This window comes from Rhinatrema bivittatum, chromosome 10 (genome assembly GCF_901001135.1).
Source record: "Rhinatrema bivittatum chromosome 10, aRhiBiv1.1, whole genome shotgun sequence".
In the NCBI taxonomy this organism is placed as follows: Eukaryota; Metazoa; Chordata; class Amphibia; order Gymnophiona; family Rhinatrematidae; genus Rhinatrema; species Rhinatrema bivittatum.
The window spans coordinates 27,775,286-27,798,720 of NC_042624.1; the positions used below are offsets into that span (position 1 = coordinate 27,775,286).

Below are 23,435 nucleotides of genomic sequence, written 5' to 3' on the forward strand. Positions count from 1 at the left end.
TTCAGAGCAGAAAGAATGTGACGGAGGGAGTTAGATCTATGTTAAAGTATTGGCGACAACGAAGAACCTTGAGGGACACGCGAAGATACAGTATAGGGATCAGAAGAATGCGTACCAATATTGGTTTGTTCTATTTGATAAGTTGAAAACCACTTTAGAAGCAATGCCTGTAGATTGCAAGCTTGATAGAAGAATTTGATGGTCCAGGGTTTTAAAAGCTGTGGAAATGTCCAGAAAAACAAGAATAAAGTCTTTTGGTGGAAACCATGTAGAAGGGGAATCAAAAGACGAAAGAAGCAGTATTTCAGTTGAGTGGCTTTACGGAAGCCATGCTGACAGGGATGTAGAATCTCGTGATCAGAAAGGAAATTTGAAAGCTACACCAGACTAATATGGCTATCCCTATAGGGATAAATTGCAAGTGGTAATAGTTTGAGTAGCATATATGGTAACTCAAGTTTCAGCCCATCAGCATACTTCTCCAGGCTTCCTCGATTGTGGACTTGGATGCTAGATATGTATTGCAGTTTAGCTCAGATGAGTGATTTTATTTTCATAAAGTCACAACTTTAAAAATAAATAAATATGCAGTTAGATTTTTTTATGCAAATATAGTTCAGTACAGCCTTGACACTGCAGATTATATAAGTTTCAGGAGGTTTGGACAAATAACCAACAACCAAATATCACATATCTTCCAGTAATTGAATTATAAACTCCATAATCATGTCCTTTCTCTCACCAGTTTTGACAAAATTCCTCGTGATATGTAGAGCCAAGCTTTCAAAACTAAACTTCATGCTTTGTTCTCACCATATATCTATAATTTCTAAATATACATCTAAATGTAATATATATTTGTTTACATATACAAATACTTCTCTGCTGACAAGCAGGCATGAACTACTCCTAACACATGGGTGACATAATCAGATGGTGCCAACACAAACTTAGCTATCAGAGCTCAGTAAAGTTTAATAAGCATGCACAGTAGTCCCAGGCACGCACACTGCTTTGTTGAGCCCCTCAGTTTTCTTTGTCTGAGCTACCACACTGACATATCCCAGTCTGTTTGTTTTTTGGCCTTAGTGCTCCTTTTACTGCCTTGTTGCTTCTGTTTTTCTACCACTGCCAGCAGTATAGAATAGCTCGAGGCCAAGAAGCCCATGGTTAGCTTCAAGGCCTGCATCTGTGGGTGCCAGATGTGCACTCCATCTGTTATTGCTGCCTGGGCCTAGACCAGGGCTCATCTAACTGGTACAATTGTGGCTGATGTTCCCTAAGGCGCAGCGACATTGTGCTGAGAAGATGGAGGCCCTAAGTAAGATGTGGGCGGTTGAGTGCCCAGAGTCTCTGTGAGGCTGAGCAGTGGAGACCTGCTTTGCCCAAGAGCAAGGCATCATTAGGCTTTCAGTAAAGGAAATCAAGATGGGAATCTTCCCTCTCTCATTCCTGCAAGCACAGGAAAGCTCTCGTATGGTGCCAGTTCCTGGATCTGTCTCAGGTCAGGTGTTGAACGAGGCATAAAAGCCTGTGGCTCTGAGAAGAGCACTTAACTGATGTGAGGGATCCCTTTGGACTATTCTGCTTCGAGCATAAGAAAATATCTGCACTGTTTGTGCAGGGCTTCACCAGAGTGGACCCCTCAATGCCAAGGTGGGGAGGTAGCTTCATTGGCACAGATCCCATCATCCTTTATGGTGTGAAAGATCCCCATTGTACTGCACCACTTATTTTAACCAGACCTGGGGTCATCAGTATGGAACTTGTATTGTAGAGCACAGTCGTCATACTCTGGCATACCAAGGCACAGTCAGTTGTCAGAGCTCAGCATTTGGTGCATAAGCCCAGGAGTCCCAGTGGTGGCATTGTGCAATGCTAGGAGATGCTGGTGCTATCCATGAACCAAAGGGCCGATCTGGAGATGTAGCTGCAACCAGCGAAGACTTCCTTAGAGATGCAGCTGCTGCTGCGATGCGGACTTCCTCTTAGACTTTGCAGGCAGCCGATCTGAGTTTCTGAACAGGATGCCTCTCCTCCAATTGCTTACAAAAGCAAGTTTTACTATAACAGGAGCTTTATGGTTGGCATAATCCGAGCTTTAGCCAAAACAATTTTATTGCAATAAGTGTGGCCCTTTGCTACTGCAGGCAGGACTCTTCCGATCTTACTTTTGTCACAAGGCAAATGTTAAGGCTCTGAAAAGGTGACTTTTGTTGTAGGACTTACTTCCATAGGATGGAACAGGGTTACTGAATGTTTATTTTTTTTTAAATGTAGAAATGCAACAAATTTTTATTAGATTAATACAATTGTGACTAGAGCTCTGTCCCTTCATCAGGTCAGGTTGGCATAAATCTCAAAAGCTAGTCACAGATGTATTAGGTTAGTCCAGTAGAAAGCTTATTTGACTACCTTTGTTTCTGTTTATCCAGGTGGACTAATGCATCAGTGACACTGCTTTATTCTTGTAAGTGGAATGCATTAGCAGTTCCTCTGCACAAATTGTGACGCTGGCACTCCGTGTTTTGTAGGTCAGTCCACGCACCCATCTTCTAATGGGGGACAGCATTCTGCCAAGAAGGTTCAGAAGAACAGAAATAATTATGCCTCTGTTGAATGCGGCGCCAAAATACTGGCAGCTAATCCAGAAGCAAAGGTAGTTTTATTTGTGTGGTCATGTTTGGCTAAGGGACGATTGCATGCAGAATTGCTTTAAAAAAAAGTTTTTCCTTATATGTTGCCCAGACATAAATATTGTTGCTTTCTGTAAAGCTGTGCTTCTAGAGTTCAGTCTCTTCCTAAAATTATGGTTCTGTATATGGTATCCTCTTTAGCTTATTAAAAATGTGTGAGATTTAGTAGGTTCCTTTGTTGAATTTCTGTACATACAGTTCTGTTACCTTGTTCCTCTGTTGCTTGCTTCATCAGTCTCATGGGGGTACTCTCTCCAAATGGGTTAGTTTTGGCACGCATCATGACAGGAAGAAATCTCTCTCATAAGTCAGGGTATATGTAGTCTGATGTTCACTTTTCATCCATCCCCTGCCTATATAGGCAAACTATTGCAGGGTGCTGTTTTATCAGGAAATCTTTTGCTTGCTGCTCTTTACTCACTTTAACAGATGTCATTAGAAGAGCAGTGCTTGGCTCTCCTCCATAAGTTGATACCTCACAAAGCTACCATCCTAAGCCTGAGGAGCAGTCGCAACTGAGAAAGCAGTGTAGGGAACACTAACAAAATGTTCATTTGTTTAGAGGTTTCTGGTTTTGGAAAATGGCATATGCAATAGCATTACTTTTTGACAGTTAATGAGACCCTATGTACTTTGTGTAAGTCTGCATAATTATTTGTCTATGGATTCTGTTACTTGAAAGCGCATATGCTGTCTTCAATAAACATTTTGCAAAAAACAAAATCTATTTACTGGGGGGGGTTAAAGAGAAAAAAAAGTATATTCATGGGGCTGAAACTGTACTTTTAAACAAAACCCATTTCAAATGAAGGCTTTATTGATCACTTTCTGCTCTTCTCTTGGGTGTAGAGCACATCTGCAATTCTGATTGAAAACATGGATCTCTACATGCTGAATCCTTGCAGCACTAAAATCTGGTAAGTTCAATAAAGTGAGCTGAATTTTCTGCTGTATCAGGACATTCAAGCCTCCAGGAAAAGCAGCATTATGACATCCAGTCTTGTCAGGAGCCAGGAAACCTGCTGTGACACTCATGCCATTCATGATGTCAAACTGTGATGCAAGTACTAAGGCACAGCATTTGTTGCACCAGAAGCCCTGAGGACCTGTGAAAAATCATAGAACTGTTTCCTCTTAAGGATGGGAACTTCCCAGACTCTGCTAACCTTTGTCTGTGTCCAGGTAGGGGACCCCTATGGTCAAGCAAAGGGATCACTTGGATATTCAGATTCTGCTTCTCTTAAGGACCAACAAAAGGATCCCACCACCGCACTTATTCTTTCTCTTCCTGAGACCTGGGGAGAAGGTTTATACTCTTTCATAAAACACTTCAAGCATGTGTATAGGAGAACCGGAAGAGCCATTAGTGTGTCCATGTACAGAGTGAGTTCACTATTAGCCTGTGGATGTTGGAAGGGAGACATGGTTAAGGGACAGTAAAATAGAAAATATGGGGATGCCAGAACAGAGTGGCAAGTGAAAGAAGCAGAGTGAGAGCCAGGGAATCCAGAGCTGAAATACCACTCATGCTTCCTGTCACCTTGGCACCTGTTTCTTCTCCCTCCATTGCTTTAGGTGCCAACTTAGATTGTAAATTCCCTGGGGCAGAGCCCTCCTACTGTGTCTGAATTGTAACTTGCTTTGAGTATGTATTTGGAAAGGCAAATAATGTATTTCAAGAAGAGGCAGGGTGAAGAGAGCAGAGATGAGAGAGGGGCTTGAACAAAAGCACTGCAGAAAGTTAAGAACAACTTGAACAGGCATATTGAATGCCAGTCGTACTTTTATTATGATTGGATATTGTAAAGGCTATTGAACAATATGGCTTGTAGTATTGTTAATAGAGACAGACTTGGGGAGGGGGGGGGAATCCAACAAACACTTTTATCCCATCTAGCTTGCCACCTACGTTGCTTCCCTTTGAATGTTAGCAAGCGCAAAGTCATGGCAGAAATGTCCGTGCATACTGCGCCTGCGCTGCTGTTTGTGCAGGTGGCTGAGCGGATGCAGAAAAGCATGCAAATGGTTGAAATGCCACGACAGGCTGCTCCCCCCCCCGATGCCCACATGCACACAGGAATACAGGCAGAGGCGGCTAGTTTTTACATTAGCAAATTACTTTGAAAATATTCCCTTTATCTTGGTTCCTGAATGGACATTTTTCTTTCTCTTTTGCTGTGATTGTTTTTTGCTACTTTGTGACAGTAATATTGTGTATTTCTAGTAGAGTTATAGAAATAGTGACTTGCAAAAGTATTCAACCCCCTAAAGTCAGCAGATTTATGTGGATTACAAATAACACTTACATATATTGTACCAGACAGTATGTTTATGGCAAACCAGTATGCTCTTAAAGTACATTTTCAAAGTCCAATTCATTATTTCTCTGCATTTTTTGTAAAATAAAATTTAAACCTAAAAAATGCTGCCTCAGGTTTACACAGATGAAAGATATTGCCCTAACAGTTGGCTTACAATTGGCCTCTATATGTGACTCATTAAAGTCAGCTTTTCTGGATAAAGAAAACTCCAGTACCATTGGTCTGACTTTGAATCTGAAAATGAAGAACAAAGAGCATTGTAAGGAAATTAAAGATAAAGTTAGACATGTCCAAGATAGGTAAAGGTTATAAAATAATATCCAAGTACTTGGATATCCCAGCGAGAACTGTTCGATCAATTGTGAGGAAATGGAAGCTGCATTATACCATCCAGACACTGCCTAGCAAGACCATTCCTCAAAGCTCAGCTTCAGAGGGAAGCCACAAAGCCAATAATCACTTCGAAGGAGCTACAGTGGCTGAGACTGGAATGGAGCTGCATCGGTCAACCATATCAAGAGCTCTGAATAAAACTGGCCTGCATGGGAAGGTGGCTAGAAAGAAGCCATTACTGAGGAAAAACCACATTAAAGCGCATATGGATTTTGCCAGAAAGCATCAGAGTGACCAAACTAAAATGTGGAATAAGGTTTTGTGGTCAGATGAGACAAAAATGGAGTTTTGGGACCAAAATTCAAATTGCTATGTGTGGTGCAAACTTATCACTGCCCATTACTCAGCAAACACCATCCTAACAGTAAAATATGGGGGTGGCAGCATCATATAGGGAAGCTTTTCCTCAGTGAGGACTCAGAATATTTTTAAAATTGAAGGATGGATGGTGCAACATACAGGGAGTTGCTGCAAGACAGCCTGTTTCAGTCTGGTAAAAAAAAACTAAAACTTGGGAGAAAGTTCCCCTTTCAGCAGGCCAATGATCCCAAGCAACACCGGCGTGGCTGAACAACAAAAAGGTGAATGTTCTACACTGGCCAAGTCAAAGTCCAGATCTCAAGCAAATTGAGAATCTGTGGCACTATTTGAAAATTAGTCTAGAAGCGACATCCAACCAACCTGGAGCAGCAAATCTGCCAGAAAGAATGGGCAAAAATCACTCCCAAACAGTGACACAGCAGGTAGAAACTTAAAACTGTTGTTGCTTCAAAAGAGAGTTCTACCAAGTACTAATCTGAAGGGGTTGAATACTTATGCAAGCAGTATTTTTCAGTTTTTAATTTTATTATGAAAAATGCAGGGAAATAATGAATTGTGGCTTTGAAAATTTCCTTTAAGAGCCTACTGGTTTGCAATAAACACTGTCTGGAACAATCTGTGTAAGTGCATTTATAATCCATACATCTGACTTTTTAGAGGTTGAATACTTTTCCAAGCTACTGTAGAAGTTGCTGGCCAGCCTTGCTTGTGATGGTGCCAGTTTATTGTTGAGTGAATAAAGTGATATTCTGATAACCTAAAATGAAAATACTGCAGAAGAAATTACTGTTTTACAGAATTAGAGTGAAAGCCGAGACTTTAAACTGTGTGAGCTTTACATCACAGTGGCAAATGCTTTTGATTCAAACATCCTGTTCTGCCTTTTATCGGTCGAGAAGCAGGGATTAATTATTCCTAGCATGTATGTGTTATCATCCAGCAGCTCAGAATGGACCTCTCATAGCTGCTAGACTAGAGCTTTTGCTGTACTGAGCATGTATGGGAATTCTTACTTGGCTGTTGCCTTGTGAGCCCTTTCAGTCTTTATTCATCTGAGCATTAGCAAGGTTGTGTATCTCTTCTGGTTTTTTCTGAAAACATTTCAAAACTTTATCTTGAAAGTTGCCTCAGCAGCCCTCAAACAGCACTCTTCAGTGCTACCTTTTTAAAAAATGATTTTTTTTTGTCAGTCTGCCAAGGAAAAGCCACAGTAAGTAGATTTAAAGACTAAAGCAGGTAAATGCCCATTATGGATGGAGACACTCTGCTACTGCTGCGTGGGCCCAGACCATGACCAAGCGAACTGTTTCAATTGCAAATAGATGACCCCAAGAACTCAACTGTCCATGGCCTGGAAAATAGAGGAACTGCATAAGTCTCATAGAAGCCACAGTAAGTCCTCTATTTCCAGTGAGGCAGACAAAGCTGTGCTTCAGGAAGAGTTGAGTGTTAGGGGAGCTATCAGTAAAACAGGTAGAATCCTCAGGATCCAGTAAACATAGCTACCATGTGTGTGGAAGAAAAAGAGGTGCCACGCCATAGAGGCTCGAGTGCACCGGCATCAACATACAGTGCATTGGTGCTATTGATGTGCAAGTCTTCAACTCATTTATGCATTTGCTTATTAAACCATTGGAAGTTTCGATGCATCGTACTGCAAATCTTCCTACACAGCTATATGTTGGTCAGGGCAAGCTGCTCAACAGAGCAGAAGGGGATATGATCCTCCTTCCACTACTGATGACTAGAGCCCTCATATCGGTGAAATTGCTGTCATAAGGACTACATCTAGAAACACCAGATCCTATTTGCTCTCTGGTGCCTCTTATTTCCAGTCTGCCTCCAGTACAAATTCTGCAAAACCCAGAAAATGTACAGCATTCCATTCTGGTATCAGAAGAAAATGTTCCGCCACCTCCATCAGGTCAGAGGGTATGTCAACCACTTGATCAAGTAGTGGAGTTGGGAAAGATTTATTTACTTTATTAGTGGTTAAGAATAAGGTGGGTACCATTCGACCTTTCCTTTCCAAGAGTCCCAGAATCCCCAATATATGTGCATTCTCTGGAACCTCTACAAGAGGTTTCTAGCTCATGGTATTTGCATGCAGCGAACTCGAGCCATTTCATGGATAAGCCACCAAGAGTTTTCTCCTCATCAGTCACCAGCTTCATTATTGGAGCCCTGGATCAGTGTTCCCTCACCTGTAGTCTCAGAAGAGGAATTGTTTCCCCTGGAAGACCTTGCCTACTACTCCAGGTTTCTGACAAATTAGGAAAAGCTCTTGGAGTAAAGGTACATAAGGGCAAAGACCCTTGTGTAGATGTCTTGGGCTTCCTCCAGATTCTGGAAACTCCAACGGATTCTGCAGTGATTCAGGTTCAACATAATCTGCAAGATTTACAAATGAGAATGTGGGAAAATCCTAATTCTTGTGCCTCAATAGCAAGGAAACCTGACTTCAAGTACAGAGTTAAAAAATTTCCAGGCTTCAGAATAGTACAACTGCACCATCAATCAATAGGTGTAGAATCAGCTCTTAAGAACAATGAAATCAATTATATATTCAGATACGCTGCCAGGGAAAGATCCTAGACTACTGGACATGTTTGGCAAAAAAATGTTTCAAAGCTCCATGCTTAATGCATGGATTACTGCTCAGCAGTTCCTCATAATTCAGGACTTGCACAACAAACTGAAGCCACATATTGGATGCTGAATAGTGTATGTGCCATCTTTAATCTGTCTACGAGACGTTTGGTACCACCTCAGGCTCCTTTTTGAGCTCCATTGCAATTCTCCCGATGGCATAGTTGAGAGCCCAGTACCTTATGTGAGGATGTCAACAAGTTAGCAGATGTACCCTGCTTCAGTGGAGATGAGCTTAGAGAGTCAGTGGTTAGATTAAAGAATTTTGTGCTTTTAAAAGAACTTAATTTCCAGAGACACCCCTTCTGGTAAGTCAAGTACTACCGGTTGCCATCCCTACTTCCACAAGAACAACTTCTGACTTGCATTCAACAGCATGAATACAATCAACCTAAGGCAGTGCGACAGGTCCATGCCAAGCTTGGATCAAAAAAAAATTTTTTTTAATTCTTTAACAAGTTTTTACAGAATACAAAATAAAGCACTGGTTGTTCATAATGTTTCAGGAAGGAGGACACAAGGTCAAAATTACAAATCAGGATATTGACAAAGAATAATATTCCAAGTAAGGATCCCATATCTGCTTATATTTCTCACAAGTGTTTTTCAGGTCAAATCGTAATTTACCCATCACACTGTACAGATCAGTAAATACTTGTTGAGGAATATGACAGGAGTTGTGTTGGAAAAGATAAAGCAAGGAAGCAAGGAAGAACGCTTGTTTTCAACAAGCTGATTATCCCTGCCCATGAGATTGGGAAGATTTACCGATCTTGTAGGTTCCTCTTAATTTTTGCAATTAATCCACCATAATTTTTGGAAAACAAGCAACAGGCATCTTGAGGAAAATAAACCCCCAGGTAAGTAAAACCCCCCACCACCACCCGGAATTCAGAAAGGTAACAGTGGATGGCTAAACCTCTTTCAGTGGGAAAAATTTCAGATTTATCTGTTAACCTTGTAGCCTGAATGATCCCTATATCTAGCAAGAAGTTCTAACAGTGCAGGCCCTGACGTGGAAGGGGAAGACATATAACCAAAACATCTGCGTACAATGAAATCTATTCTCAACCCCCTATGCGAATACCATGAATATCAGGATGTCTAACCACTGCAGCCAGTGGCTCAATTGCTAGGTCAAAAAGTGGTGATAGGACTCATCCTTGATGCATACACAATGCTATATCAACAAATGGGGATAAGCCATTCAATAACAGACGTGCTCTGGGTTTCTTTTTCATTGCTGTGACCCAATCCATGAATCTGTCTGGGATGCCAGCCTGCACCAGGACCTGAAATAGAAAAGCCTATCAAGAGACCACCAGCACAGGCTTGCCATCCCCACTTGCCAAATGCAAGACATTGAAAAGCCTGGTATTTGCTGTCAAGTTCCTTCCCTTCACAACATCCGTTTAGTCTCCATGTTTGGACCAAATTTTTGAACACTCTTCAAACTCAGCAATTATCCTGCCCAGCAAAGGGGTGAATCGATCACTACTTAGAACAGTGGTTCCAAAATCTGACTGGCTGGGGGGGGGGAGGTCCCCAGGACAGGGTTGGGAACCACTGACCTAGAAGAATGGCATAAGATCACCAGACTTCTGGGTTCTCAAGATTGTTCGGTTTAGATACTGCTTGCATTTCTCATAGCTTCCTGCTCTTTCTCCCTACTCAGCCTTCAATTTGGATCCATCCCATCTGACACAGCTCCACCTGGAAGTGGAGTTGCCATAGAACTGGCTCCTCCCCTTCTCCATGGCCAGGAGTTCTACTCCTGTTTCCTCATCCCCCAAAAATCTGGGGGACAGACCAGTTTAGGATTTAAGAAGCTTGAACAAGCATATATTCTGGGAGCAATTCAAAATGAATTCCTTCCACACAATCCTCTTCATCCAGAAAGGGGAGTGAATGGTGTGCACTGGTTCTAAAAGATGCATATGCTTACATCCCCATCCACCCTCTCCTATTGGTACCTATGTTTTAAGGTAGATTGTTTTCATCAATTTAAAGTGCTTCCCTTCACCTCTCAGCCACACTGAGAGTCTTTACTGAATGCCTAGCTGTAGTAGCATCCATGTCTTCCCTGGACAACTGACTTCTGATAGCAAAAAAGGAGGCATGGGATCTTGGACTCCGTGCCAAGGTACAAAAATATGGGAATAGGCATGCAGAGCTCAAGCTGTACTGTAAGCAACTCACATTCTCAGAATCTCCAACACGTTGCTACATCACCTTAGCAGAATCTTTCATCTATACAAATGGTTCCTACACCCAACAGAGACCGTTCAATCTCTGGAGATTTCCAGAAATTGACATGTTTGTGTCAGAACAAAATGGAAAAGTAATGCTTTGCTCCATTCTTCCCAGTAAACTCAGATCTGCTCAGGATACTTTCCTGCTTGACTGCAATGCAGATCTCATGTATGTTTTTCCACAGATTCTGTTAATAGCCAGAACTGTGCAAAAAATGCTCAAGGACTGAGCCAATCTAATCCTTGGAGCTCCAGCGTAGCCCAGACATGTCTGGCTTGCATATCTAATACAACTCTTCAGTCATCCTCCAGTAATCTCCGATCAGATCCATACTTAACTGAAGAAGTCACTGTTCCATCTGGACCATCCTTCTCCCAACTTGACGGCTTGAAAACTTGTTCTTACCTAAAACAGTGGAGGACATATTAGTGACCACAGAAATCCTTAAATTAGAAAAGTTTACAGTTTCAAATTAGAGGTTTTCCACATTGGGTCAACTCAATTTGAATCGGCTTGCATGCAAACCAAGAGAGTTACTGAACTATCTCCTCTCACTTTCTGAATCAGGCCTTGCCACCTCATCAGTAAGATTACATCTCAGTTCCATAACAGTTTACCATGTTCAGACTGAGAATAAGCCTATCTTCATTCATCCATTAATGTCCACATTCATGTGAAGCTTATGGCATACTACAACTGATGAAGCCATCTTTTGAACCATTGGAGGCCTCACATTTCTAACATGAAAGGTAATATTCCTGATTGCAGTAACCTCAGCTAGAAGAGTGAATGAACTTCAAACTCTAGTTCATTATCCTCCTTATGCATTTTTTTCATGATAGGATGGTGCTCCGCACCCACTCAAAATTTCGTCTGAAGATCATATCAGCATTCCATGTTAATCAAGCTATTGTGCTACCTACATTCTTTCTGGAACCTCATGTACATAACGTTGAGAGCCCTTCGTATCTTGGACTGTAAATGAGCTTTGGCTTACTACAAGAGAAGAATTCTGCCTCATTGCCAGACTTAACTATTCGCCTTATGACTCCTATAGATTGGGCATAACTGTGGCCAAACGTACATTATCCAATTGGCTAGCAGACTGCATCACTCACTGCTGTAGGCTAGTAGGCCTTAAAATTACATACATTATCAAGGTCCATCAATTTAGAGCCATGGTTGCATCAGTGATTCATCTGTGAGCTGTGCCTTTCAGACATTTGCAAAGCTGCAAGATGGTCAGTATACACCTTTTATATTCCATTACTGTCTGATTAATCTTTGAGTGATTAGTAAATTCAGACAAGCAGTTTTGTGTAGCCTATTCACCCAGTAGTCTACTCTTCACAGTGTGGTCCAAGTTACTTATTTAGTAAATGTTCTGCTGCAATGCTCAGCTTGGGAGTCCCCACATGTTATGTCTAATTCAGTCCTGCTTTTTTTATGGAAAAAGCATGCTTGCTTACCATAAATATCTTCCTTAAATAGCAGGATGAATTAGCCATGCTGAATACCTGTCCATATCTTTGGAGAGTAGATTGCCTAGCTCTAGATTTAACTCTAAAATAGACTAAGGGGGTTCAGGAGGCGCAAGGCCTGGAGTTCCTGCACATGTTCAGTAGACAAAAGCTCTATTAGCTATGAGAGAGATCCATTCAGTGCTGCTGGATGACACCCACATGCTATGGTTAATTCATCCTGCCATCTGTGGGAAAACACTGTTTATTTTAAGCAGACTTGCTATTTGTACAATTTTTTTCCCTTAAGGTTTGTTGTTGAACTTTGCGAACCAATTCAAGTGAAGCAGCTTGACATTGCCAATTATGAACTCTTCTCTTCCACACCAAAGGACTTTCTGGTGTCTATCAGTGACAGGTATGTGGTTTCTGCTAGTCTATTTGGAGTCATACCTTATATAAATCTTGGGTCAGGCAATGCTTTATGTAAGACAAAATCCATAGATGTAAGTAGCATATTGAGTGTCTGGGGCTACAAATAATATCCCAATCTATAGATGTCACTGATAAAATGTGTTGTAATATGCAGCTGTCACCAGCACTTTTATGTCTCCTTTCCTTAGACTTTTTTCAGTGAACTGTAGTTGGTTATATGTTCAATTTTGTACATTTTTTTTTTTAATTTTTATACTGTTTCGCTTCTTCCCAGTGACATAGTAAAACTTGCTTTCTAGTATATGTTTTGAAAATCTTCAGTCTGGGTGACTTGTGATGTGGTAGAGGAAAGTGGCAGTGTAACTGGCCAACTCCCACTTTCCCCGACAATTTTAATTTTAGACCTCTGATAAGACTTGTGGCGAGAGAGAAAATGGCATGTAGGTACGAAGAAATTGATCCCCATGCTTTGGGGGGGATCGAGCTTCATGATTGACATGTTCTAGCCAGAAAATCACAGCCATTAGTGCAGGCAGGAGTTATGAAGATGGAGGAGGAGGTCCTATACATGCAGGAGCTGTCCAGAGAAATGGTGGCTGCATGAAATCCGTTATGCAGACAGGATGTATTCTAGCTTAGATGCGCAACAGACCGAAGTAGATCGTGTGGGGCATTTGGTTTCCACTACTGGGGAAATGATGGCCCAGGTAGATAACATGCCAGAACGAGGAGATATGGAACTCTGTCACACCCACCACACAGTGGCTTGAAGTCTTGTAACTGGTCCATAAGCGCATCGCTGAAAAATTAGATGACAGAAAATTGCAACCGCCGCAATAACTTGCAAATAGAGGGCATGCTGGAGAAAGTGGAGGGCAGTGATTCTGCCATATTTTTAGCCACATGGTGCTGAGCATAGCATGCAAGAATGGACAGATTAAAATCGACCGGGCGCACAGGGCCCTGGTGCCGCCTCCTGCTGATGATGGCTGACCTAGAGCTATAACTCTGTGTCTAGCATTATGCAGATGTTAACAGCATACTTGAGGCCAGCAGGCACTTGAGAGGTCACTTATCTAGGGAAGTGTATGTATTTTTTCCTTCATCTGAGAAGAGTTTTGTGGAGGTCAAAGGAGGAGCTGCCCATATGCCACCTTATACCTGGTGAGTTTAAGGACATCCCATGACAGTACAACTTCCATCTTTACTGAAGCTAAGGCAGCAATGAATTTTGTGCAGCAAAGTCCACAACAGAGGAGCCGCTTGAATCAGGACTGTATCATTTTCTATTCTGAGTGGAGGTAGAGAAAGTTACAGGGATCTAAATTAATTCCTGTTCTCTGTACACCGACGCGATATCTCTGAGCAGCGTTATATAAAAACTTTAAATAAATAAATAAATAAAAGAGCTGTTCTTGAAAGTAAGAGGAGGGGGGAGGGAGATCGGATCCACTAGTTTTACTTAGTGTGTGGGGGGGGGGGGTTGCTGTTTTATTTTCCTTGCCACCATTATAATGCAGTTGGGGGTGGTGATGCCAACCACCAAAGCTGCTGCCTTGTGTAGCCTCACGCTTGCATTGTGAATGGGTGGAAAGCGATGCCATCCTGGAAAATCCAGGTGCGGGGGTTAGAGCCGCAAGCTGGAGGTCATACTCATGCAACAGCGGAGGGTAAGCCATTGCTGTGACAGCGTTTCAGACTGGATGGCTATTTTGGAGAATTCATGGACAGAGGACTTGGGGAATGGGGGGGGGAGGATGGGAAGGGTTGAATGTTTGCACTTGAGTAGGACATGCTATTGGGAATTTAGAAGAAAGGTGAAAGTTGTTTTTTGGCCCTTTTGTTTCACCGGGTCTCAGGTGTTCCTTTATTTAGACAACACTGATAGTTCACTTGGGAGGGGGGTGGGTAGTGGATTTCAGCCTGGGCTTTGCAGGGCTTGTAGTTGGGATGGAGGCAGCTTCCTGCTATGCCTTGTGGCTGCAAGTGGTTATGGGTTTGCTAACGAGTTGCTTTTGTTGGACAGGGGGAGGGAAAGAGTTTAAAGTTAAAGCTGAAGCAGTACTGCAGGAGGGAGACTCACATAGCCTTTAAAATGTATCATGGCTAGCAAGATGGTCAATATTCTTTCCCTGAGAGGGGATTGGGACACTGATTAAAAGAAGAGTAATACTTAATTTTCTGAAGACTAAAGGTATGATGGTGGTATTCCTACAGAACACATGAAACTGCACCTCGCATGGGTCAGACAAGTATACTTCTCATTCAGTTTCAAAAGCAGAGTAGTATGCATACTAATTCATAAAGCACTTCCCTTGACTGTCCTCAAGTTTCCTTCTGAGCCTGCAGGCAGATTCATGGTCCCGGAGAGTGTTATATACAACCAGACCTTTGTGCTGGTCAACATATATGGGTCTAATGAGGGTTAACAAGTGTGTTAAAGGGAATTGTCCCATACCTTGAAATCGTGTGCTGAGATGTTTTCCATTATGTGAATGGGGGCGGAGTCAGCCCCGGTGACGCCCCGCCCCTCCTCTTCTGGGGCCGACTCCGCCCCCATTTTGGTATCGCACGCGATAAGGGACTTTTCGTGTGTGAAATGTCCCTTATCGCGTGCAATCCGGATGGAAAATGAGGCCCTAAACCCATTTTAAATTAAATGGGGGAAGAGTCAGGGCGTCACCGGGGCCAACTCTGCGAAGACGCCGTGGATGACGAAAAGGTAAGGCCCTTTTCGCATCAGAGTTCGCGCCCAATAGCTACACCTCCTATGGTGGCGCTATTGGGTGCAAAAGTGTCAGCGATCGCACCACGATGGTGCGATCGCTGCTGGCTACCGCAGACCTACCCCCCCCGTTTCGTCCCCCCGCCCCTCATCACCTAAAGTATCGCAGGCCTGCGATACTTTAGAAAACAAGGCCCTTAGTCTCGGAGCTTATAAAAACTCACTTTCATGACTTGGTAGGTACGGGATTTCATTTAAATATTAGAGTCTATAGAAATCCTTAAATCTCGTACGCTTGTTGACATCTCCATCTTCTCACCTGCACAGCTGAAACTCACCTACTGGAGGTTTTCTAGAAAGATAAATTACCTTAATTTTCCTGTCGTGTAGCCAGATGGACTCAGAAGAAGTGGGTATAGTGTGCTCGTGCTAGCAGTTGGAGACGGATCTGACGTCAGCACGGGTACATATACCCCACAGGAAGTGAAGCTCTTCAGTAATTTCCGTCTCCAAAGCAGTTTGGAGAGCCTGCACGCTCGCTGAGCGTGTTTCCAATCTACTTTCTATTTTCTACTTTCTACTTACTGAACTTCTACAGAACATCGAGCCCCGCACTCCTGCGGTGATACCATTCGGTCCCTCCCCCAGTTGAGTTTCCCGGGGTGATTTCCGTGATCCCTCGGAGGTTTAGGCCTCGGTCCGCTGGCCGAATCGCGGCAGGGACCAAGCCCCCGAGCAGGAAAGGCTTGGGTTGAGCTAAGAGGCGCCTCGGTCCCGGCGTGGACTTGGGAGGCAGCGGGTGCATTCCTCAAGCACGGCGGTGAAGGTATTTCCCCTCTCCCCCCGCAGCCAGAGACCGCCCGGGTTTCAGCCGGGAAGCGCCGAGGATCAGGTAAGGCGCACAACTTTTACTTTGGTCTCTGAAGTTCGAGGATCGGCGGCGTTGCCTGTCTGCGGCACGCTGCGGAGGTCACCATTTTGTTGGCCCTGTTCAGGTATTGAGCGCCCATGATAGGCACCTGTATCGTATTGAGCGTATATTGCTGACCGCATATTATTGAGCGTATATAGCTGTCGCTTATTATTGAGCGCATATTGTTGAGCGCATATTATATTAAGCACTTGTTGTATTAAGCGCATATTGCTGCCGCATATTATTCAGCGCATATTTCTTAGAGCGCAATGGAACAATCGAATGCCCCGGTGTCCCCGGCGGCGGCGCCTCCTGATTCCGGCGTGAAAGCTCTCGGCCTCTGCTCAGCATGCCAGCTCAGAGCCACGCACAGCGAGGAGCCAGACTCCCTTTGTGCCCAATGTGAGGAGGCAGTGGGAGCCTCGGGCCAGGACCAGTCTCAACCGAGGTTTGTTGACAGTTCCCCAGGGGCCACACCGGATCTCGCAGGCAGTCTCGAACAACCTGGAATCCCGGGGGACCTGGTACCCCGACGGCTTGAGACCACCTCCATTTCCTGGGTGGATCTCTTTAAGGGGATCCATGCCTTTGTGCAGATGCAATCAGCTTCCCGTCCAGGCCCTGCTGTTACTGTGGCTGCTGTTCCTGTTACTGCTCCAGCGGACCCTGCCCCTGGACATTCGCACCCTTATCGTAGGCGAGCGCACTCGCCTCCGGGCAGTCCGGTTCAGGCGGACCCTGATGTCTTGGAGACTGAATCAGAACCCTCCGAGGAGGGGGAACTTCCCTCAGGTATGGAGCAGCGGCCTCATTCAAAGGGGGGCAGGGCCTGATAGGCATGTACCCCCTGGATCCGGCAATCAAGGAGATGTTGGCATGCCCTCAGGTGGACGCCTTGGTTAGCGCGGTGGTCAAGCGCACTACCATTCCAGTTGAGGAGGGGGCGGCCCTCAAAGAACCTCACGACCGGCGACTGGACGCCATCCTGAAACAGACATTTGAGGTGGCAGCTCTGTCTTTGCGAATTGCAACCTGCTGCACAGTGGTGACGCGTTCCTGTTTGTCACAGGTCAGGAACAATGCTCCGGCGGCAGACATGGAGTCCGCTCTCTCGTTCCTCACGGATGCTGTATCCAACCTCGTCCGTACAACAGCCAAGGGGATCTCATCTTCTGTGGCTGCCAGGAGGCAGCTCTGGATACGGAATTGGTCAGCGGATGCCCCTTCGAAGACACGCCTCACCAGAATGCCCTTTAGGGGATCTTTCCTGTTCGGCAGCGACCTTGATAAACTGGTCAGCACATGGGGTGCCTCTCCTATACCTCGACTGCCAGAAGACAGGTTCAAAAGGAACCAGCGCGCCTTTCCAAGGCCTGCCAGAGGCAGAAGCTCCCAACGCTTCATTCCCTATAGGGGTCGCTATCAGGCACCCCGACCTCAGGCCAGGAACCAGTCCTTTCGGCCTAAGCAGCAGAAGAGGGGAGCCGGCTCGGGCTCAGGCCCCGGCCGCGCCTCCCAATGAGATTCAGCCGATCCAACTAGGGGACGGGGCCATAGAAGGCAGGTTAACCCTCTTCTACCCCAGATGGGTTGAGATTACGTCGGACCAATGGGTCCTCACCATCATCCGAGAGGGTTACTTTCTGGACTTCCATCATCTACCTCCGGACAGGTTTGTGGAATCTTCGTGTCCGATCCACAAGAAGGCCGCATTGGAAGCTACCTTGACGAGGCTCCTGTCCTTGAAAGCCATAATCCCGGTACCTGCACGGGAAATGAATTCTGGGCATTATTCCATTTATTTCATGGTACCCAAGAAAGAGGGCACTTTCCGGCCCATATTGGACCTCAAGTCAGTCAATCGATAATTACGGGTCCTGAGGTTTTGCATGGAAACTCTGCGCTCAGTCAAGAACGCAGTACAGCCAGGAGAATTCCTCACGGCCTTGGATTTATCAGAAGCCTACCTGCATATCCCGATTCACCAGGATCATCAGCGCTACCTACGCTTCAAGGTGCTGGGAAGCCACTTCCAGTTCCGGGCTTTGCCCTTTGGGCTGGCCACGTCGCCGCGGACCTTCACCAAAGTGATCGTAGTGGTAGCAGCGGCGCTCAGACGGGAAGGAATCCTTGTCCATCCCTACCTAGACGATTGGCTGATCAGGGCGAATCCGCGAGAGGAGAGCCATTGGGCAACCAACAGAGTGATCGCCCTCCTGGAAAGCCTGGGATGGGTAGTCAACCTAAACAAGAGTTGCCTACAGCCTTCCCAATCTCTGGAATATCTGGGAGTCCAGTTCGACACCCAGGCAGACAGTCAGTCTCACCACCAAGAGAAGATTAAAACTTCAGACGCATCTTCGGTCCTTGATGGGAACCAGTCGGCCCACAGCTTGGGATTACCTGCAGGTTCTCGGTCTCATGGCATCCACCCTGGAAGTGGTACCCTGGGCAAGGGCCCATATGAGACCTCTACAATGCTCCCTGCTCTCAATGGAGCCCCCGCTTCCGGCATTACTCCATGCATCTACCTCTACCGGCCAGAGTGCGGACTCAGCTACGGTGGTGGTTGCAGTCCAACCACACGAGCAGGAGGTCAAAGATGTCCTCCCCCACGTGGACTCTGCTCACCACAGATGCCAGCCTGAGCGGATGGGGAGCACACTGCAAAGAACTCACCGCCCAAGGACGGTGGAGCAGGGAAGAGTCGGGGTGGAACATCAACCGTCTAGAGGCACGGGCAGTCCAGTTAGCCTGCCTGCGATTCCCTCACAGACTGAGGAACAGAGCAGTCAGAGTGATGTCAGACAACGCCACCACGGTGGCTTACATCAACCGACAGGGTGGAACCAGAAGCCAACAGGTGTCCCTCGAGAGAGCCCCGCTGATGGCTTGGACAGAGGTGAATCTTCAGGACATCTCCGCTGTGCACATTGCCGGAAGGGACAACACCACAGCAGACTTCCTCAGCAGAGAAAGCCTAAATCCGGGGGAATGGCAGCTGTCCCCAACAGCCTTCCAGATGATTGTGGATCACTGGGGGATTCCGGACATGGACTTACTAGCGGACAAGTCCAATGCTCAAGTACCCAGATACTTCAGCCGCAAGCGAGATCCGTTCTCTCACGGGATCGACGCCCTGGTTCAGCCATGGCCTCCAGGGGCCCTGCTATACGCCTTTCCTCCGTGGCCCCCGCTAGGCACCCTTATCCACAAGATTCAGAAGTACCGGGGCCTAGTTCTTCTAGTGGCACCAGACTGGCCAAGAAGACCCTGGTACACGGACATGAGAAGACTACTGGCAGGGGAGCCCCTTCCCCTGCCTCCGCTCAAGGACCTGCTACGTCAAGGTCCCATCCTTCACGAGGATCCGGCTCAATTCTCTCTTACGGTCTGGCCATTGAGAGGGCTAGACTGAAGAAAATAGGTTACTCGGAGCCAGTGATAGATACACTCCTCCGAGCTCGCAAGTTTTCCACATCCCTCACTTATGTCAGGATCTGGAGAGTGTTTGAAGACTGGTGCGACACTCACGGCACCAATCCGCATGCGACCACAATCCCTATTGTTTTGGATTTCCTGCAGGATGAACTTCAGAAGGGTCTCTCCCTCAGCTCCATCAAGGTTCAGGTGGCTGCGCTGTCTTGCTACGGTCCCAGGAGGGATGGCAAGACCATTGCCACGCACCCAGATGTTTCTCGCTTCCTGAAAGGAGTCAAGCACATTCGTCCGCCTCTGAAGTGGCCAGTGCCTTTGTGGAACCTCAACATAGTTTTGGATTTCCTCGCGGGATCCACCTTCAGACCCCTTCGGGGCCTGTCTCTCCGTTCTCTCACTTTGAAGATGGTGTTCTTGCTGGCTGTATGTTCAGCACGCCGCATCTCAGAGCTACAAGCACTGTCTTGCCGTGATCCCTTTCTCAGAAGCACTCCAGAGGCTATCCATCTTCGCACGGTTCCATCCTTCTTGCCTAAGGTAGTCTCACAATTTCACCTCAACCAGACCATATCCCTGCCTACCACGGCGGGTTTGAAGAAATCAGAAGAAGGGCGTTTGCTACGCCATCTTGACATTGGCAGATTGCTGCCCAGATATCTGAAAATGACAGAAACAGTATGAAAGACTGACCATCTGTTCGTCCTTCACAGCGGGAAGAAACAAGGAGAAGCGGCCTCTCGTCCCACCATCGCCCGCTGATTAAAGAAGTTATCAGAGCGGCCTATGTAGAGACCGGGAAGTCACCGCCTCTACAAGTCAAGGCCCATTCTACCAGAGCCCAAGCAGCATCTTGGGCGGAATCTAGGATGCTGTCGCCTGCAGAAATATGTAAAGCGGCGACATGGTCCTCCCTCCATACCTTCTCCAGGTTTTACCGTCTGGATGTCCAGGCCAGGGAGGACACAGCATTTGCGAGGGCGGTCTTACACGGTCCTCAGGCAGCCTCCCGCCCAGTCCGGGAGTAAAGCTTTTGTACATCCCACTTGTTCTGAGTCCATCTGGCTACACGACAGGAAATGTGGAGATTACTTACCTGATAATCTCGTTTTCCTTAGTGTAGACAGATGGACTCAGCATCCCGCCCAGCTGCCTGTAGTCATTGGGTTCACCGATTCAAGGTAAGCCTTATCACTTCTTACATGAGTGCGTCCACTCTGCCAGGTGTCGACGCCTTCCGGTTGGGAATGCTGGTGGTCTCCAGCTACTATCAATCGGTCAGGAGAATCCTGTTTTCACTATTTCTTTGATCGTCAGTACACATATATCCATAACAGCTTTTGCAAGGAAGATTACTGAAGAGCTTCACTTCCTGTGGGGGTATATGTACCCGTGCTGACGTCAGATCCGTCTCCAACTGATAGCACGAGCACACTATACCCACTTGATCTGAGTCCATCTGTCTACACTAAGGAAAATGAGATTATCAGGTAAGTAATCTCCACATTTTTTTGTTAGCTTATTAAAGGATAGCCAAGTTTGAATAGCTTCTAGGTAGATTTCCAGTTCTTTACTAGCATACTTGATTGACTCCCCTCTTTTTCTCTTAATATTAAAAAGAAAAAATCTGTGGAAGAGTCTTTGACTTCCAGATGTTTTCCTGTATTAGGAACTTCCCATACATCTGTTCACGTTCTTCGGGAAGTAGTTGATTCTCCCCTCCTCTCCCTGAGTCACCTTTAGTAATGTTCTGCCGCGGTCCTTTGTTCTTGGTGTTCTTGTATTATTCCCCGTTCTAGAAGAATGCAAACAGTTGTGGTAGGAAATTCCTAGAATAAGAAATCAGCTTTACAAATTAGTTGCACATGGACCTCTCTTGTCATGTTTTTCCCCTATTAAATATTCAGTGAATTTCACTGCTTATTAAAGATGTTGGGTTTCTAACACTGACAATCAATCCTCCATTTACCCACAAATGGGTAATGCAAGCTTCCCTACACTGCCTTTATATCTCAACCTTGACCTAGAGCAAAAGTGGACAAACTGTGGCTTGCAGGCCACATCTGGGCCACAGAAAAGATCCCATTCAACCTATAGCAGTGAGTCAGATCCAGGCCCAGTGCAGCAAGAGCATGTCATCTCCAGCAGGACATCCTTATTCTAAAGATAAAGTATCAGTGACCTTATCTCTTACCTTCTCTGAGACTGCCAAAGGTACTTTTTTTTTTTTTTTTTTAATGTGGATAGCTATGAATAGAAACTCTCCCTCCCGCCCCATAATATAGACCACAAGCCATTTTCAGATGGTAATCACTTTAGCTCATTGCTGAGCTGGATTTGACTCCCTTCAATCTACTTCATTATCACAAAACTTGGTAGTAAGATATGGGGAGGGGTCCTGAATGTTGGATGAAATATGAGATTTGGAAGATGGAAATATCTGGCGTGGCATACCACCAGAAGTGATGGAAGCTGACGCTCATGAGATTTCAATAGGCGTGGCATAGATAGAGGGGAGTGGTAGGAACAGGTTGAGAGCTGGTTCTGATTTAAATATGGGACTTTATATGGTCATCTACCCCAAAGAGAGAACTAGAGGGAAAAACTGGGGTGGGTCACATTGATCCATAGCTATCCATTATCTACTATGTTGTTTCCCTCCTTACCCGAGAGAAGCCATTTATTTCATATAATTTGTTTTACCTCTCTCATCTTTATTTCTAATCCTGGTTTAAACAGTGGCCTCATGCCTCCATTCTTTCATTTTCAGGTATCCAACTAGTAAATGGGTTAAGTTGGGCACATTCCATGGTAGAGACGAGAGAACAGTTCAAAGCTTCCCATTGGATGAACAGATGTATGCTAAATATGTGAAGGTAATATTCTGCGTTTTGTGTGTGGAAATGAGAACTTGTGTTTACAAGGTAATTTAAGGGAGAGTTTTCTTACTGCTTTGGTTTAAAATCTGTTACAGTTCTTGTGTAAGTCATTGAATGTACAGAACTTTATCGGTATAAACAACTCATTCACCTGGTTGCTAGCAGACCATCTATTTCTTATAAAATGACAGGTTTACTTCATGCTGTTCTGAGTGAGTTAAAACATCACAAATGCTTTTTATAAATCTCATTGATGAGGTCTTGACACCTCATCAATGAGATACTCACTGATCTTAACCATGTTCAAATTGATGGCAGGCCTGTCAACTCATCTGTTAATTCCCAAGTTCATGAAAGACATACGCCATAACTAAACCTCCATTTGTAAAGCCACCTCTTTCCTGGGATCTAATGTGGTTCTGGCACAACCGATGAAGCCGCCAAATGAACCATTGGAATCAAATTCTCTCAAGTTCCTAATGTGGAAAGTAATATTCCCGCTAGCAGTATCCTTAGCAGAATTGGCGAACTTCAGAATTTAGTTCATCTGCCTTATACACAATTCACATTGTGTATAAGGCAGTAGGGGATCCCAGCATCTATCCAAAGTTTTTACCAAAGCTACTTTTCATATTAATCAAGCCATTGTGTAGCCTACGTTCTTCCCGAGGCCACATGCACGTTAAAGCTAGAGAGCCTTTTGCACCTTAGACTGTAAAAGGACCTTGGCTTACTTCAAGAGAAGAACTCTTCCTCGTAATCAGGCTTCTTGTCTCATTCAGACTGGGCCTAGCAGTGGCCAAATGTACATTGTCCAGTTGGCTAGCAGACTGCATGGCACACTACTATATCCTAGCAGGCTTAAAATTACAGATGCTCTCAAGTTACAGCCATGGCTACATGAGTGGCTCATCTGCAAGCCATGCCTCGCGAAGACATCTGCGCACTTTTGTGT

At 45.2% G+C, this 23,435-nt stretch overlaps 1 protein-coding gene across 8 annotated transcripts in view; it reads left to right on the forward strand.

The window, feature by feature from the left end:
- The window catches only part of SUCO (SUN domain containing ossification factor), a 238,504-nt gene that overhangs the window by 98,228 nt on the left and 116,841 nt on the right, over window positions 1-23,435 (forward strand). For 7 of the 8 annotated variants that reach the window (XM_029618558.1, XM_029618553.1, XM_029618554.1 and 4 more), the window contains 4 exons: window positions 2,535-2,659; window positions 3,546-3,613; window positions 12,404-12,511; window positions 22,372-22,477. In XM_029618558.1, coding sequence (XP_029474418.1) covers window positions 2,535-2,659; window positions 3,546-3,613; window positions 12,404-12,511; window positions 22,372-22,477 — 407 coding nt within the window. Of the gene's footprint in view, window positions 1-2,534; window positions 2,660-3,545; window positions 3,614-3,781; window positions 3,879-12,403; window positions 12,512-22,371; window positions 22,478-23,435 lie in introns of those variants that run through there. The other variant, XM_029618560.1, reaches the window with a different exon arrangement.